Source organism: Stegostoma tigrinum, chromosome 6, assembly GCF_030684315.1.
Source record: "Stegostoma tigrinum isolate sSteTig4 chromosome 6, sSteTig4.hap1, whole genome shotgun sequence".
NCBI lineage: Eukaryota > Metazoa > Chordata > Chondrichthyes > Orectolobiformes > Stegostomatidae > Stegostoma > Stegostoma tigrinum.
In genome coordinates this window covers 53,285,902-53,304,446 of record NC_081359.1, presented here as the reverse complement: position 1 = coordinate 53,304,446, position 18,545 = coordinate 53,285,902, and the positions used below count along the sequence as shown (strand labels likewise).

Below are 18,545 nucleotides of genomic sequence, written 5' to 3'. Positions count from 1 at the left end.
GAATAAATAGGGAGAGAGGGGGAGGCAGACCGAAGATGGAGAGAAAAGAAGATAGGTGGGGAGGTAGGGAGGGGATAGGTCAGTCCAGGGAAGACGGACAGGTCAAGGAGGTGGGATGAGGTTAGTAGGTAGGAGATGGAGGTGCGGCTTGGGGTGGGAGGAAGGGATGGGTGAGAGGAAGAACAGGTTAGGGAGGCAGAGACGGTTGCAGGGGAAGGTACCGGGTGTGGTGGGGTTGGAGGGCACCTTTCCCTGCAACCGCAGGAAATGCTACACTTGCCCCCACACCTCCTCCCTCACCCCTATCCCAGGCCCCAAGATGACTTTCCACATTAAGCAGAGGTTCACCTGCACATCTGCCAATGTGGTATACTGCATCCACTGTACCCGGTGCGGCTTCCTGTACATTGGGGAACCAAGCGGAGGCTTGGGGACCGCTTCAGAACACCTCCGCTCGGTTCGCAATAAACAACTGCACCTCCCAGTCGCAAACCATTTCCACTCCCCCTCCCATTCTTTAGATGACATGTCCATCATGGGCCTCCTGCAGTGCCACAATGATGCCACCCGAAGGTTGCAGCAACAGCAACTCATATTCCGCTTGGGAACCCTGCAGCCCAATGGTATCAATGTGGACTTCACCAGCTTCAAAATCTCCCCTTCCCCCACCGCATCCCAAAATCAGCCCAGTTCGTCCCCTCCCCCCACTGATTACTGGGGCAGGAAACTTGAACCCTGTTTAAATAAGAAATTGAGTGGGAACTCAGTTTCAAAGCCCAAATGCCCTACAGAAACTTATTTTATCATTTAAGATTTATTGACTTTGTAGGATGTATCTAATTACACATGATAAGAGTTCTAATAGGTCACTTAGTTATCAAAGATGCATGTTTACAGTGTTGTAGAATGCAAATGATCACAAAATAGAGGCTCACTCTGGTTAGAACCCAATGTTTCAGTCATGATCTTCCAAAACTCTCTTGATTCAGCATTTGACCCCTTGAATTGGTAGAGTGCCAATGACTTTCTAATATTTAAGGGGCAAGAAAAATAAAAAAGAACATTCTTCGTCATTAGACATTATCAGTCTAACATTAGTTATCAGTAACTTACTGGAATCTGTGATTATGAACAGTGATTGAGCACTTGGATAAATAAACTGAAACAAGAAACCAAAACCACTGTGCTTCTATAATAGGTAAGTCATTCATAACACCCTTAGCTGAACCTTTAAAGGGACAACTAACCTGGAAGAATAGGTTGTTTCTAGTGTTCTAGGGCCAACCATCGTCAGATGCTTTATAAATGACCTTCCTCTAACATAACGTAAGAAGTGGGATGTTCACTGATAATGAGGCAAGGCTTATTAGTATCTTTGCAACTCCTCAGATACTGAAGCAGTGCACATGCAGTAAATCAAAGATGATACTTAGCCTTGGGTTGATAAATGACAGGTACCATTCACACCGTACAAAGTGTTGGGTCATGACCATTACCAAGAAGAAAGATTCCAACCATCTCCACTCAATATCAACATTCTGGGGGTTGACACTGACCATAACCTTAACCGATCAATCATATAAATACTTTTGTTACAACAACAGGGTAGAGGCTGGACTTCTGCAGCAAGTAGGTCACCTCTCAGCTCCCCAGAACCTATCAACTGTCAAAACGACATAAATCAGAACTGTGATAGATTAATCCAGGCAAGTGGAGAGTACTCTAACTCAAACAACAGAGGTTTGACACTATGCAGCCAAAGCAGTCTGCTTGACTGACATCTCATCTAGCACATTCACCTTACACTCACTACCTATGCATTGCAGTTGAGGCACCATACACAAGACAGATGGCAACCACTCAGTAAGGGTCTGTTAATAACACTTTTCAAGCATGTGGCCTCCAACACTTAGAAGGACAAGGGAAATAGATGCTGTGGGAGCATCATAATCTGCAAGTTCAACTCAAAACAACAGATCATCCAAACTTGAAACTCTATCACTGTTCCTTCTCTGTTGCTGGTTTAAAAACCTGGAACTCCCTCCCTTTCATCACTATGGGTACACATACATCTGTTTGAATGCAGCAGTTCAAGAACACAGCTCACAATCTTTCATTACTCATTCACAGGATGAAGGTGTCACTGGCTAGGCAACATTTATTGCTCATGCCTAACTGCCCAGGCAGTTAAGAGTCAATCACACTGCTGAGGGGCTGGAATCACATGTAGGCCAGACCATATAAGGATGATAGTTTCTTTCCGTAAAGGACATTAGTGAACCAGATGAGTTTTTCCCAACAATTGACAATGGTCATCATTAGATTCTTAATTCTAGATATTTAATGAATACAAGTTCCACCATCTGCTGTGGTGGGATTGCAACCCCAGAACATTACCTGGGTCTCTGGATTAACAGTCCAGTGATAATACCACTAGGCCATTGCGTCCCCTTACAATTATCTTCACAAGGATAATAAGTATGAATAACAAATATATGCCTTGCCAGTGACATATATCTCATGAAAGAATGAAAAAAAAACTTATATGAATTTCCAGAAGACATTCAACTAGCTACAATGTAAGGAACAAAACTGACAGCATTTAGAACTTGAAATAATTTATTGGCTTGGATAGGCAATTCATTCAAAGATAGGAGACAGACAGGAAGAATAATGGACATGGAGGGAAATTTGCAGGGTGCACCTAGTGCTGACCCCCAGTATCTTTAAAGGGTCAGTAGATTTTCACTAAGTTACATAAATAAACGTTATTTTAATTAATTCATGCAATGTGGGCATCATTGGCTAGCCTACATTTACTGACTGGTCTCAGCAGCTGTTGAGAAGGTGGTGTTGAGCTGTCTTCTTGAACCACTGCACTCCAGTTAGCGTGGGTAGACCCACAATGCCATTGTGATGGAGTTCCAGGAGTTTGACACAGTGACACTGAAGGAACCATGATATAAGTAAGGATGAAGAGTAGTTTGTGTTGGAACTTGCAAGTGGTGGTGTTCTCATTTATCAAACCATCAGACCATAAGACATATAAGCAAAGTAGGCCACAAGTCTGGTCACCATTCAGTGAGATTATGGTTGATCTGATCAGATCTCAACTCCACTTTCCCTATCTATTTCCATACCCATTGATTATCTTGCTGATTTAAAAATATATCTGAGACCTGAATGTACTTATTGACCCAGACTCAACAGTCCTCACCAGTAAAGAATTCTATCGATTCCCTACCCTCAGAGAAGTAATTCCTTCTCATCTCTGTCTTAAGTGTAACACCATTTACTCTGGAATTATCCTCTCTAGTCTTACAGTATCCACAAGGGGAAACAACCGTTCCACATCTACTCTGTCAAGCCATCTTAGAATCGTGTATGTTTCAATAAGGTTGCCACTCATTCTTCTAGGCTTCACCTTGCCTAGCCTACTCAACTTCCCTGCATAAGACAGTCCTTTCATACCTCGGGTCAGCCAAGTAAGCCTCCTCTGTATTGCATCTGATGCTACAGACAAAAAAAACTGCAGACGTTGGAATCCAAGAGAGACAAATAGGAGGCTGGAAGAATACAGCAATCCAGGCAGCATCTGCAGGAAAGGAGCAGTCAAAGTGTCGGGTATTACCTTCTTCAGTACTGTCGGAAGAAGGGTTATTTCCTTAACAAGACTTCCCTATTTTTACACTACATTCCCTTTGAAATAAAAGCCAATATTAGCTTTTTGTGATTTATACATAAGGACTCCCAGAGGTTTAATTATCAACCATCTCTTGCATTCATACAGGGTCTTTTGGAGAAAAAGATCAAGATGTTTTACCAAGGGGAAGAAAATAATGGATTTAGTCACATAAGCGGTGTGGTTGAGAACTTTTTACTTACCAGTATAAAACTGTTTGTTCATGCTCCATAAAACAGCAAAAGTTATGACATATTTGGTGTAGATTCACAATTTATATTACATCTGTTTCATGCTTAGACTTAGCTGAATTAAGGTGCAATACGTTGACAGATGGCCATGTTTGTTAAAACAGTTTTCATTTTGATTTCTTAAGGGCAGTCAAAAAATGTTTGGGAAATGACTAGAAGTCCTGGAACTCAATCCCATAAAAATATTAAACCGATAGCAGTGGATAATTAAAGGAGACACCTGATTACAGAAAAGCATCTGCAACCAACACATGTGCTAAGAAACAGTTCAATGACAGTTTTTGATTCAAATCAAATACCCTACTCATTACAATTCCAGCTGTTTAAACATGTTGCTAGACTGTTATATTTTCTACAGTTTATTTTAGGTTCAATCGAACCTGAAGCATTTCAGTGTGGAATATTCTTAACTGCTGCACAATAATACTAAATCACATGAATAAACTGTTTTCCTCGTTTTTAAATCAACAACATATTTACCTTCACTCATTTTAGGTCTCATTATTCAAGACATACAAAATTTCATGTCAAGTTCAGAACAGTGTACTGAAACAAGTTGAATTCAGAAAGTCCTCATTTAAAACTGTGACCGTGTTTCTGAAAATCATGACTTTAGTTGAATGACTTTAAGTGAAGCTTATTGCTTGTAGGAATGTTTGGTAAAGCCAGAATTAGGTCCCTGTGGATAGACTTACTTCAAGAAAACAATGTGCAGTTCTGTGTATTTCAAGCGGAAATATCTTGTAATACTGAAGAGAAAATCAGTAAATAGAAAGAAATACCATATGCAGTGAAATACATTACACTATTTTATAAAATAATTACTCATCCTGCTCACAACTAAAGCAGTCCATGCCGAAATTCTGCAAGGTGTGGACAATATATCTACCACTTGGGGCATATAGATGCCAGGCAATGACCGCCTCCATCAAGAGAATCTACCCAACTTCCCTTCACATTCAGTTGTGTAGCCATTGAAACCTGTTCCCCCCAGCAGCAACATCCAGGGTGTTGCCATTGGCCAGGTCACAGTCCAGGAATTCTGCAGTGAGTAACTCACTTCCTAAATCCCCAAAGCCTGGCTACCATCTACATGGCACAAGTCAGGACCGTGATGGAATACTCCCCACTTGCCTGGATGGGTGCAGCTCCAACAACACTCAAGAAGCTTGATACCATCCAGGACAAGGATGCCACCTGATTGGCATCACATCCAAAAACATCCACTCTATCCACCACTGATGCACTGTAGCAGCAGTGTGTACCATTTACAAGATGCATTGCAGAAACGTACCAAGGCATATTCTTTCTTATACAGCATTGTTCAAACTCACAACCACTTCTGTCTAGAAGAACAAGGGCAGTGGACACATGGGAACACCACCAACTGCAATTTCCCCTCCATACCACCTTTGGAAATTTGATTTGGAAATATATCACCGTTCCTTCAAAGTTCCTGTGTAAAATTCCTGGAACTACCTCCCTACTAATGCCTAAGGGCATTAGTAGGGAGGTAGTTCCAGGAATAATGCCTAAGGGCATTATTAGTGTTTCTCAACCAAATGGGCTACAGTGATTCAAGAACGTATCTAACCATTACCTTGTCAAGGGCAACTACAGAGGAGCAATAAAGGCTGGCCCAGCCAAAAATGGTCACACAATTGGGGAGTATTCCATCACGAAACAAACCTCACAATACTGCACTTCTAAACTGACCAAGCTTCATTTCATCACCGATGTTGGTCAGTGCAGGTACCAGCAGGCCAGATTACCTGTACTGACCAATGTCTGCCACAAAATTAAGTCAGAATCTCAGTGCAGAATAGGAGGATAAACAGAGCAGGGGAAGAATAGATTTAGAACTAAGGAACAGTAGGCAATGGTAGGAGCGTGAGCCAAGCTGAAAACCAGGGTGGGAGCCCATGCCAACGGGGAAGAGAAGCTGAATTTTTCCAATGATCCCAATGGCACTGGGACTTTAAAACTGAGAATGGATGGTGAGAATCTGGGGGGAAGGGAGTACTTAGGAAGCACTGAGGAAGAGGTGATGTGTGCACTGGTGACCACAGAACAGAAACTTTGTAGTGAGAAATGTTAAAAGCAAGATTCACAACATTAAATAAATGCATCAACACATCTTTAGTATTAAGACTATAGTAAAAAAATTAGTGAATTTACATTAAGGGGAACTTAACACGCATTTCTTGTTACTTTCACTAACAACTTTCACTGAAAAAGTGTAGCCATCGCTCTTTCTTTTGTTAGAAAACTAATCCATTAATTGGTATATGGACATTTCTAGAGATTCAGTTTTATTCTGCTATTGTTTAAATTTCAAAAAATACAATACGGCATGTCATATCAGATATCTAATTACATTTCCATTTCCTTCTCCACGAGATAACTCTTTATAATCATCTGTGTCACTGAGCGAGCACGAGGTTTAAAGCAATACATTTTTCTTTAAAAAAAATCCATACAGTTTTCTCTCCTGAATGAAGTATATAGATGAGAATGTTTAATAACCACCTACAACAACTGTGCACACTCTCTCCATGTACACACTATGCATATACTGGAGGTATATTGCACTTAAACTGTTCCTCTTGTTTATCTTCCCCTTTAAGGACAGCAAACTTTGGAAACAGTGCATTTTGGCTTTTGTTCTAAAGGGATTGCAGTGGAAGATTAAGTTCAATTATAACAGATGGAAGTTTGGAAAGACAACAGCGTCGTCAGCATAATGTACATGGCTAATACTGGTCAGATATCAAATGTTAAATAAGAATCATAATTTATCCGTTCCAAAGAGTGACTTATTTAACTACCAATTTCTAAACATGATAAATTTTGAATCTTGTACCAAGTATTTTCTTTACCTACCTTGGATGTCATCATTAAAAGTGAGATATTTGTTGCGGTATTTGTTAAGAAGGCGAAAAGCATTGGAGTTTGCAAAATCTTCAAATTGAATAAGACAGTTCATTCCGTACCTAAAACCCAATGATATAAATGAATAGGAAGTTAAACGTACAACACTAATTTTAAATAGAAAAACTGTTAAGACTACATCCTTTGCTGGAATCAGACATTAAGGATGAAAAGACACGAAGTTTTATTATCGTTGCTGATTTGTACATAGTTATGAAGGCTTCATATTTAATATTCTGGATTTGAACAGTTACGGTTATTTGGACTTTTTAAAAATTCAATTAAAGAAGATTATACTTTTTTTAAACAATGCATTTCTTAATAGCCAATGTTTTGTGATAGCTGTTTGCTTATTGGAGACCTTCTGGTCAGGTTTATCACCATCAGATTGTAGTGTCTGCTTGGATGTTCTTTGTCATAGTAGGTAACCAGCCTGTTTAGATCTCTGGTTTCTGTAAAGGTCCTCATTGTGGCTGCAGAATTCTACCTGGAGGTCTGGTTCATTTGCTCTGCCATGAAAAACCTCAGAGAGAGCTTGTTGATATTTCCTGAACAACTGTGTCCACAAAGGTCCCCAGTGATAACTGCACATGCTCAGCGATATCCGCCTTTGTGTGCCAGAATATCACTTTCACAGCCATCTGAACATCTCAAACCTTATCCTTTTCAAAAATGAAGACAATCAGTCAAGAGATTTTTATCACCCCCAAAAGTGAATTTCTGCAAAGAAAATCTGTTATTTTGTTATGTGTTGGGTTATTTAAAGGGATAAACATTTTCATATTACAATTGTACATTAACCAGGTCTTGAATCTTCATTGAATAAGATTTGTTTTGTAATAAATTGATAATTTTGATGGTTCTTTTCATTCTCATGTGTTTAGAGAATATGGTTAGCCAAGAAGTTATTGGCTTGCTCGCCGAACTGGCTGGTTATCGTACAGACGTTTCGTCACCATACTTGGTAATGTAATCACTGCAGCCTCTGATGAAGCAATGTTGTTCTACTCCGCTTGGTATTTCTATGATCCGATCTGTTGTGTTAGGTTGTGTCATTTCCGGTTCTATTTTGCATGGAATTTTGAATGGGGTCTAATTCCACATGTTTTTGATTGTATTACGGGTTGATAACCTGCGATAGGAATTCCCGTGTGTGTCTGTAGTTGGCTTGAGCTAAGACGGTCACATTGTCCCAGTTAAATTGATGGCCTTCCTTGTCCGAGTGCACTGAGGTGAGGGAAAGATCATCGTGTTGTTTAGTGGTGACAAGAGTCTCGTTGTCAGTTATGATATGTTCTTGATATACGGTAGTTGACCAGGTGTTTTAGTCATTGTTGTAGATCCTTGACCAGTTTGTGTGCAGGTGTGCCTGGTAGGGAGGAATCACAACTCAGTGCAACCAGAATTATGCAGGAAGGAGGAGGAGCACCTATTCAAAGTCTTTGCTAACGACAGATATCTCAACAACTTCATCCTCAGGTACCTACTAGACAGTCAACGCCAAGAGGATAGAGTATGCTCCAAAATACTGGCCACACCGCCATATATCAAGAACATATCAGAACTGACAACGAGACTCCTGTCACCACTAGGAATCATGGTAGCACACAAACCCACAGCCATGCTACGACAAATACTCACAAGGACCAAAGACCCCATACCCGTGACATGCAGGACCAACGGAGCTTACAAAATACCTTGCAAAGACTGCAACAAAAATTACATTGGCCAGACTGGAAGGAAACTAGCCATCAGGATACATGAACACCAGCTAGCAGCAAAATGACATGACGACCTTTCTCTCATCTCAGTGCACTCGGACAATGAAGGCCATCAATTTAAATGGGACAACGTGACCATCTTAGCTCAAGCCAACCACAGACACACACAGGAATTCCTAGAGGCCTGGTTTTCAACCGATAATGCAATTAAAAACATGTGGAATTAGACCCCACATACAAACCCAAGCAGAACAGAACCGGAAATGACACAACTTAACTTAACAGATGGGATCATACAAATAGCAAGCAGAGTAGAACAACATTACCTCATCGGAGGTTGCACTGATTATGTTGCCTAGCACGGTGATGAAATTTCTGTACGATAACCAGCCAGCTCGGCGAACAAACCAACAACCTCATCCACAACTCGAGCTATAAATCTTCGCAAGAATGGTAAACCATATCAGAGACTGGGTAAAATATTTAATACATGGAGTAATGAAAGATGGTGCACTTTTCTCAGCTTTGGTAGTTACTAAGTTCTTTCTGGAGCTACGAGATTTTTCCCATAATTATGTACAATAAGCTACCAAGCTTAGAACTATTTGCTTTGTTGGAAAAGTTGACATCAGAATTAAAAGCTGTGGTTAGGAGAGGAGACATGGCTGGAATAATTGCAAATCACCTGAAATTGGAAGATACACAAGGTAATCTAATTTGTCATTTGACTGAAATAGCAGGAACTCAATTTCAAACAAAGCAGCATGAACAAGAAAATAAAAAGAAAAAGCTTTAACTTGAACAGGAAGGAAAATTATATAAAAAATAATCTTGAAAGAGAAGCACTTCAGAGTTCAAAGGAAAGGAAAGAACATGTTAGGAAGAGAAATGAAAAAAAAAATAGAATATTAAGGAGCTGGAATTAGAAGGGTAATGGGAAGGAGAAAACCGAACAGAGGCAGGAGAGAGGAAATACTGGCTTAAAAAGATGCCTCCAATTCCAGGAAACATTCTGATGAGGAAATATACAATTCCAAATCAAATCCAAGTGGGAAGGTGTTTAAATTGGTGTAAGCCTTCTCAACATTTAATGCAAAGAACATAGAAGCATTTAAAAATTTTTGAAAAGACAGGTAAGCTGATGAGGTGGCCAACAGAAAATTAGATACTGCTCACACAAAGCAGGCTGACAGGCAGAGCTCATGAGGTTTATCTCTTGCTTTTTGAGTAAGCTTTGATAGTTGATAAGGTAGAAAAAAGGAGGCTAGTCTCTGTTTGTACATGGTTGGTCTGAGACTTAGAAATAGACATTTCAGAATATCTGGAAGCTACCTGAGCAATTTATATAGAATTTGAGAGGGTAAAGAAAAATAACTTTGATGACTGGATGAAGAGATATAAGGTGGAAATTACATTGGAGACCCCTAGAGAAATAATTCTCATGGAAACATGGTGAAAAAAACCACTCTTTAATTAGAAAGAACACACATACAGAATCCAAAAGTTGCAACAGGAAGACAGACGGCTGATATGAGCTGGTCCAAAAATCCAAAATTACCATCATACCCATAAGCCTGAGAAGGATAGGTGTGAGAATCAAAGGAATACTAATTGTCAGGATGAGAAGGGACAGCAGAGAATGCCCCAGCATCTCTTTCTTAGACCAGAAAAGAAGGTGCTGACAGCAGAAGTGATGTACAAGAACCTTGGTGTTTCCATTGTCACAAGGTAGGGACCCTCAAGCGGACTGCTGCAAAGTGAAAGGTACATGCATTGAACTTAGTGGGGCAAACATGGTCAGTAAAAAGGAGCCTTGATGAAATGGACAACATACCAAGTTGCAGATCTGAGTACACAGCTATGAGACCAAGTGCAAACATTGCTGAGATTGCAGGAGAAGTAACATTTGTCCATACAGGTCACTTGGCCCATTGGGCCTTCTATATTATTGAAAAAGATCATGGCTGCTCTGATTAAAACTTCAAATCCACATTACTATAAACCCCTGATAACCTTTCATTCCCCAGTTTACCACAATTCTATCCAACTGCCTTGAAAATAATTCAAGACTCTGCTTCCACCACTTTTTCAGAACGAGTTCCAAACAAACTCAATCTTCTGAGAGAAAACATTTGGCCTCATCTCTGCTTAAAATAAGTGACCTCTGATATTTTAAACAGTGATCCTAAGTTCTAGTTCTAGGTTCTACCATAAGTGGAAACATCTTCTCCCCAGAACATTTTCAAGATGCCTTGGGATGTTATACATTTTAGCCACACCATCTCTTACGTTTCTAAATTCCAGCAGTACAAGGGTAACCTATCTAATCTTTCACCATAAGATTCTCATTTCACCAGTGGGGGAAGAAATTGAAGGAGTTTCCCCATTCCCAAGCAATTCTCATCTCCAGCCTTCTTCCTGCTACCCCCCCATTCCTTGGGTTCTTCTCCAGGGTGCTGATGCCAACCCATCCCCTACCGGGTCCAGATATCCCCCATATCTTCATCCCAGTTCCCAATCTCTCCCTTCTCACCATTGCCCCCATCATACCAGACAATACCAAATGTACTGACAACGGAATCAATGAAGTCCTGCATTTCTTGTTAAAGAAAAGTGGAAATTTAACCTCATACAGTAGTCAACGCAATCATTATTTATTAAATTTATTTGAAAATGCAGTGAATAAGTCTGAATGATCAGTATCCCTTTGTATAGACCTAACAACTAAATGACTGGCCACAGGTGCACAAGCACTTTTCTGCTGAAGATTCCTCCTCTTGCAGATTTCTAGCAGATGGCTTCTAGAAATGTTGGAAGAGAACACAAAAGAAAGTCACATGGAAGTCCTTTGAACTGTAGAAAGTACATAGGTCAGGAAGAAAAGTAATTCTTTCCCTTTCCAGGAAATGAATCATACACTTGCAGTAAGAAAAAACCATTATAATCAATCCATCCTGTTATGCTTCATTCAGAGTTCCTTTAGTTTCTCAAGGGGATTACAAATTGTATTTGACAGTTCTGATGACTGTATTTGTCTTATTTGTACCCAGTTTGGTTTTTTATGTGTAGAACAATAATTTTCAGCTTCTTTCCATTTTATTTCATATTATGCTTAGTATCTTTCACCCATGATATATGCTACATCTTTAGTAACTTTTAGCCTCCAAAAATAGACACCTCACCACTTTACTGGGCAGTGGCCTGTCACTACCACAAATTCTCATTGCCTTTTCCCAATCCTTGTACAGACCTTTGCTTTACTTACCGACGAAACTAACACAAGGAAAATGCCCAAGACTGAAACAGTCATAGAAATAATTTCATGGATCTAGATTCATTTATAGAGCATGGCACAAGCCTCTACCGAAATATCAAGTATTTGAAAACACTCTCTGGAATTAGTGCATGTTGACAAAAACATAAATGCCAAAAACATTTTGTTTTTAAAAATGCAGTTAAAGGTGCAAGTTACGTTAGTGGCCACATAGCTATTGTTCATTGGTACAGGCTAAGTATTGAAGATCTCAGCCTCACAAATGAATTCAAACATGCCTCAAACGATGAATAAAAATGTCTTAAATAAACAGAAAATATAGACTAAGTGCATTATCCACAATCTACAGCGAGTAATTCTTTGCAGGTTCTTACAAACTATGAAGGTTTCCACAGAAGGGCAAGTCAGCGGGGATGAACAGTCTCCATCATAAGTTCTTGTCTTTATTTACCATTTTAATGTTGTACAACAAGACTTACATGGGCATAACCAAGTAAAATTTAACAGCAAGTCACATAAAGACATTATGCTTGATAAAAATAGTAAAGTTTATGGAGAGGTTTAAAAGAGGAGTGATCAAGGAGAGCAGAGAGATTTAGGGAGGTGCTTCTAGAAATTTGGCAATAAACAATCTTAATATATGGTTGTCACTGGTGGAATAAAGTAAAAGAGGCTTTCACAAGAGGCTAAAATTAGACGGGTGCAGAGATTTGAATGAATGTGGGTCTACAAACAATCACATATATAGGGAATGGTGAAAGATTTGAAGATGAGGATGAGAATTTTAAAACTAATATGTGGTCAGTTAGCATGTACACATATACAAGTGAATACGATTTTCTTTTTTTGTTAATCATCATGTTAAAAAAAAAGAGCTTTGCTTGAGTTCACACTTAAGGGGTGTAAGGTTAGAAGTCCTGCAGGGTGCATTGGAATAATTGGCTTTAGAGATGATAAAGGCAAGGGCGAGGATTACAGCAGATAAACTGAGGCAGGGTGACAACAGGTGACATTACAGAAATGAAAACAGTCTATCTTAATGGCAGAGAGAATATGGGGCCAGAAGCTCAGCTCATGGCCACAGGACACAATATTATTGACAGTCTGGTTCAGCCCCAAATAGCAGCCAGTACAAGGGAGAAAGTTGATAGCATGGGAACAGAGTTTGTGGTTGGACTGGAAACAATGGATTCACTCCTCCCTATATTTAATTGATGGAAATGTCTGCATGTTGAATACTGGCTAACAGTTAAGCAGGGTAATAAAGCAAAGGCATGGTAACAGGAGAAACGACCACATTGAGGTATACATGAAAACACAGGCAGATCCTGCTAGTTAGTTCATGGTTGAGATTGCAGAAGGGCACCATGTAGTTGAGGGATTTGGAGGAAGTACTTTTACAGTCTATAGAGATAACAAAGCAGAGGTTTTAAGAGAAGCCATTACGATGAAAGCAAAGGACTGCAAATTGGTGAAGATCTGAAATAAAAACGAAAGTGCTGGAGAAATCCAGCACATCAGGCAGCATCTGTGGAGACAGACAGAGTCAATGTTTTGAGTCCAGTCTAACTCTTCTTTGGAACTACAGATGATTCTCTGGCTACCACAGCGTAGATGGGAACTGAAGCACAGCGAGGGCAATCTCAACCAGTCATATAACAAAGGGGATGAGCACAGATGTGGTCAACCACATCAAAGGCTATACAGAAGTTTTGTTTTGATGGGGAAGGACAAGAACACATGATGCAATTTGAGACTTTGACTAAGGTCTCTTCAATGTTGTGACCATGTCAGCGCAGCTGATTAGCAAAATACATTTTAAATGTAAAGACATACGAAATTAAGTCGGTTAACCTATAACATAGATAACATAGAACATAACAGCACTGTACAGGCCCTTTGGCCCTCGATGTTACGCCAGCCTGTGAAACCAATCTGAAGCCCATCTAACCTATGTTCAAATTAGTCTCTTTTTCTTTTGTGAGAAGCCACTCCAGCAACATTTTGCTCATTCCATAATGCAAAGTCCAATCCAACAAACTTCATCCTGTTAATGCTGTTCAGTGTTTCCTTTACACCTTTAAAATGACCTAGTCTTTTTGTCACTGTCATGAAAAGTCTCAAATATTGAATAATGAGAAACCCATTTGATTTTCTGATATTACACAGTACATCTAAATGTGATCTGACATGATTCTCCAAATGTCTGACACATTCATACGGAATAGAAAATGGATTCAATTGGAGTTTGCTGTCATTATTGGAATAACAGTTAATTTGTGCAGGGAGAGAGAGAGAATGGGTATAACATCCAACCTGTCTGTGACTGCTTGCATGAACTCATCAACCAATTCATCATACGCCTGCCCGCGAACCCTTTTATGTTTCAATCCAATGTAAAGTGGGTCACTGAGGAGAGTCTGGAAAAGATTAGCAACATTTAAATCTCTGCTTACTGAATTTTGCTATGTTCCAAATATTGTTTTGTAATTAATTCATAGTTGTATTTTTATACTTAAAAGAAATCAAATTCAAGTACATAAAATGACCCATTTTCCAATATTTAGGTTTTTTGCAGAAACGGTAACAAATTGACATCTGTTTACTGGATAATACATAAATCAACAATTGAATAAATTAGACAATGGACATTTCAATTTGTGTCTCTGCAACATCCTTGAAAAGTAAAAAGATAATTTAATAACAGTAATTAAAGTATAACAGTATTAAAAGGCCGACCATAACCATGCTTAATAAAATGAATGTAACATTCAACATGGCACACAATCATATGTTGGGGTTCTGTAAGTCTTACTGGTTAAAGAGCCTTTCATTTTTGTAGCGCGAGATATAACAACTAGTAGGTGAGGCAGATTGAATTGCACGAGTTTTCAGATATGTCTCATATTACTTCAGGGGCTGGGAGAACTTGCAACATAAAATATTTCCAGCAGGCAGTGTATGAAAAAGCCTATAATTTACTGCGCAGTATATAAAATACATGATTACAGTGTTCAAAACTGCTTTCTAAATAACTCCTGCTGATTGCAAATAGTTGATCATATGGTTAACAGAGATCAACTACATTTCACAACAGAAGGAAAATAGAATCAAACTTCAATAACTAACAATTTACAAGTTGTAACTAGCAACTAAATATGTCACAAAGTCATACAGCATGGAAACCGACCCTTCCATCCAACTAGTCTATGCCGACCGAGTTTCCTAAACTAAATGTGGTAATGGTTGTGGGAGTCAGATACTTTGGAGACTTTTAAGCAACTCTTGGATAAGCACATGGAGAATAGCAAAATGTAGGCTATGCAGGGTAGTTTGATCTTAGTAGGATAATAGGTCGTGGGACAAAGGGCCTGTACTGTGTTCTAGATTTTTATCTAACATTTATTTTTGTCTGCCTGCAAACAAAGAGCATGCAGTATGGATGTTCCTTTCATCAAAGGGACCTGTCTTCCTGTTGTTTCAGAGACAGTAGGAACTGCAGATGCTGCAGAATCTGAGATACAAAGTGTAGAGCTGGATGAACACAGCAGGCCAAGCAGCGTCAGAGGTGCAGGAAGGCTGACGTTTCGGGCCTCAACCTAGGGTCTAGGCCTGAAACATAGCCTTCCTGATCCTCTGATACTGCTTGGCCTGCTGTATTCATCCAGCTCTACACCTTGTTACCTCTGTCTTCCTGTTGTGACTAAATTGTGAATAAGTAATTGGTTTGTATAGTCCTGAACTCTTCTCAATTAGCAATAATGGAGCAGTTTGCCTTAGTGAAAGAAGATTCAGAACAGGTGCACACTGTCCTGCACTATTAGGTACTTCCTGGTGGTAAAGGAATTTGTAAAGTATGAAACTGTAAACTTGCAAAGAGATTTAATATAACTTGGAAAGAATGTGAAAAAGAGACAAAGTTGTCAACCACAACAATGATCTCTATGTCAACCAACTTGTGATCAGCAGATTAGGGAGTTAAAGATTAAAAACTGGGAAACCCTTCCCCATCATGTCATGTATGCTCTACTGTCATTTTTATGTTGGCTAGTTGTGAACAATGGATGCATCCAATTTTGGATACATAATGCACAACTGTCATTGTGACGTGACGAGTCTAATTAAAATTTAGCAGCTGTTGGTAAGGTTTTCCATGGTTTAGATACATGACAGTGAAAGGGAGAACTCAGCCACCATTTCCAGCTGGTTGCATTTTTTGATAAAGCTCATTGTAGGTGCACACAACAGGACTGTTAGCCCTCTTTCTGTTCCACCAACCTTTTTTCACTAACCCTTGTGCCACACTCCTCCCTTGAACTCTAAACTCCCAACTCGGGTCCCCACAACGGATCTGACAATCAGGGTGGCTGTCAGGTGGGGCGGGGGTGGGGCGGAAGAAGGAAATGTTTATCAGTTTGTATCCAAGTCTGCGCAAAGTTTCAGGCTAGCTATCATGTTCCTTTGTGTGCTCCCTGCCCTGCTATAAATTAACACCACGGTTTTCTCTTTAAAGGCTCCTTAAACTAAACACTCTTCATTATACTGTAACTTTGTTTTTTGTCAGGGCTTTTGGTCAGGATTCTTGCAAAAACTAAGAAATTGTCAGCGCTGGCAGCGATCAGTCTACAAGACTGTCAGCAACATTTCGTGTCTGCACAACAAGTACATATTATTCCATTGGACTGAGGGATTGGATACAAATCCAGTTTGAAGGGGGCAAGATTCCCATAGGTTCTACACACCAAGAAGCAATTCTCTCAACAAATGTAAGCAGCTGTGCTTCAACAATCCTGGTCTTGGGCAGTAAATCATTGATGAGATCTAATCTCTTGGTGCAAGACTTCCTTCCTTCTAGACAAGTGATTACCCATTGCTAGTTGTCATCATGCTGATGATCACTGAACAAATGCCTACCTCCACCCCAGTGCCCATCAGATGCTCTCATACAAGAAGAGAAAGTAGCTGTGAGAATGAGAAATGTGTTTTGTGGGGAGGTGACCATTAGGCATGGATATGAGATGAAGCACCAGGATGAGGCTGTGTGTGGGCTGGCCAGATGGGTACACGGATGAACTCAAAGTAATTATGAAATTAACATTGTCTTGTGAAGGGAAATCATGTTTAATCAATCTACTGTAGTTCTTTGAGGATTTGCTGTGGATTAAGGGGAACTGTACTTAGATTTCCAAAAGTCATTTGAAAATGTGCAGAAAATGAAAAGTCATGGTAGAGGGAAAGTGTATTGGCATCAACAGGTGATAACAGGAAGAAGAGTAGGATTAAGTGGGTCTTTTTCAGGTTGGTAGGGTTTAACAATTTGTGTGCCACAGGGATTGCAGCTGGGACCTTAAATGTTTACATTTATAAAAAAATGACTGATGAAAGAACTGAAGGCATGGTTGTTAAATTTGCTGATGACATTAAGACAGGTAGGAAAGTAAGTTCTAAAGAGGACTCAAGCAAATTACAGAAAAATTAAATAGGCTAAGTGAGTGGGTAGATATCCGCAAAATGATATCATGTGGAAAAATGCAAACTAGTCCATTCTGGCAGAAAGAATAAAAATGAAACATATTATCTAAATGGTGAGAGCTTGCAGAGCTCTGAGATGCACAGGGATCTGAATGCATGAATCGCAAAAGGCAATATGCACATACTGAAGATAATTAGGAAATCTAATAGAATGTTGCCATCCATTACAAGAGAACATGAATACTAAGGGAGGGAATTTATGCTTCATTTACGAGGCATTAGTGAGACCAGATCTGGAGTACTGTGTACAGTTCTGGTCACTTTATTGAAGGATGAATGTGAATTCATTGGAAGCAGTTCAGAAGGTTACCAGGGTAATAATTGGAATGGATGGATTGTCTCAGGAGGAAGGTTGGACAGGCAAAGCATGTGTTCATTGGAATTCAGAAAAGTAAAAGGGGACTTGATTCAAACATGTGAGATTGTGCTGAGTCTTGACAGGTTAGATGTGGAGATGATGTATCCTCATATGAGACAATCCAGAACTAGAGCTTCACTGTTTAAAAATCAAGGGTCACCCATTTAAAATAGGGATTAGGCAAAGAACATTTATAGAGTCAGTGCTGTACAGCATGGAAACAGGTCCTTCGGTCCAACTCATCCATGCCAACCAGATATTCTAAATTGATCTAGTCCCATATGGCAGCATTTGGCCCATATTTCTCTCAATCCTTCCTACTCACATACCCACCCAAATGCCTTTTAAATGTTGTAATTGTACCAACCTCCACCACTTCCTCTGGCAGTTCATTCTGTACATGTGTCACCCTCTGCATGAAAAAAAGTTCCCCTTAGGTCCCTTTTAAATCTTTCTCCTCTCACCCTAAACCTGCAGCCTCTTTGTTTGGACTTGCCTACCCTGGGAAAAAGACCACGGCTGTTCATCTTATCAATGCCCCTCATGATTTTATAAACCCCTATATTGTCATCCTTCAGCCTCTGATGCTCCAGGAAAAGTTACCCCAGCCTATTCAGCCTCTCCCTATAACACAAATCTTCCAGCTCCAGAAACATCCTTGTAAATTTTTTCTGCACCCTTTTAAGTTTATCTCAGAATGTTGTGCATTGTTAGACCCCTCTTCCTGATAATGTGGTAGTAGCAGAGTCTTAGAAAAGTTTTAAACAGAGGAGGTAAAAGGTTATGAAAGGTAAGA

At 39.7% G+C, this 18,545-nt stretch overlaps 1 protein-coding gene across 3 annotated transcripts in view; it reads right to left on the bottom strand.

Annotated features, from left to right (window-relative positions):
- LOC125453457 (NADP-dependent malic enzyme, mitochondrial-like) overlaps positions 1-18,545 on the bottom strand; it is a 169,222-nt gene that overhangs the window by 44,312 nt on the left and 106,365 nt on the right. For all 3 annotated transcript variants that reach the window (XM_048533090.1, XM_048533093.2, XM_059646564.1), the window contains 2 exons: positions 14,176-14,279; positions 6,817-6,926 (listed from right to left, as the gene is read on the bottom strand). In XM_048533090.1, coding sequence (XP_048389047.1) covers positions 6,817-6,926; positions 14,176-14,279 — 214 coding nt within the window. The remainder of the gene's footprint in view (positions 1-6,816; positions 6,927-14,175; positions 14,280-18,545) is intronic.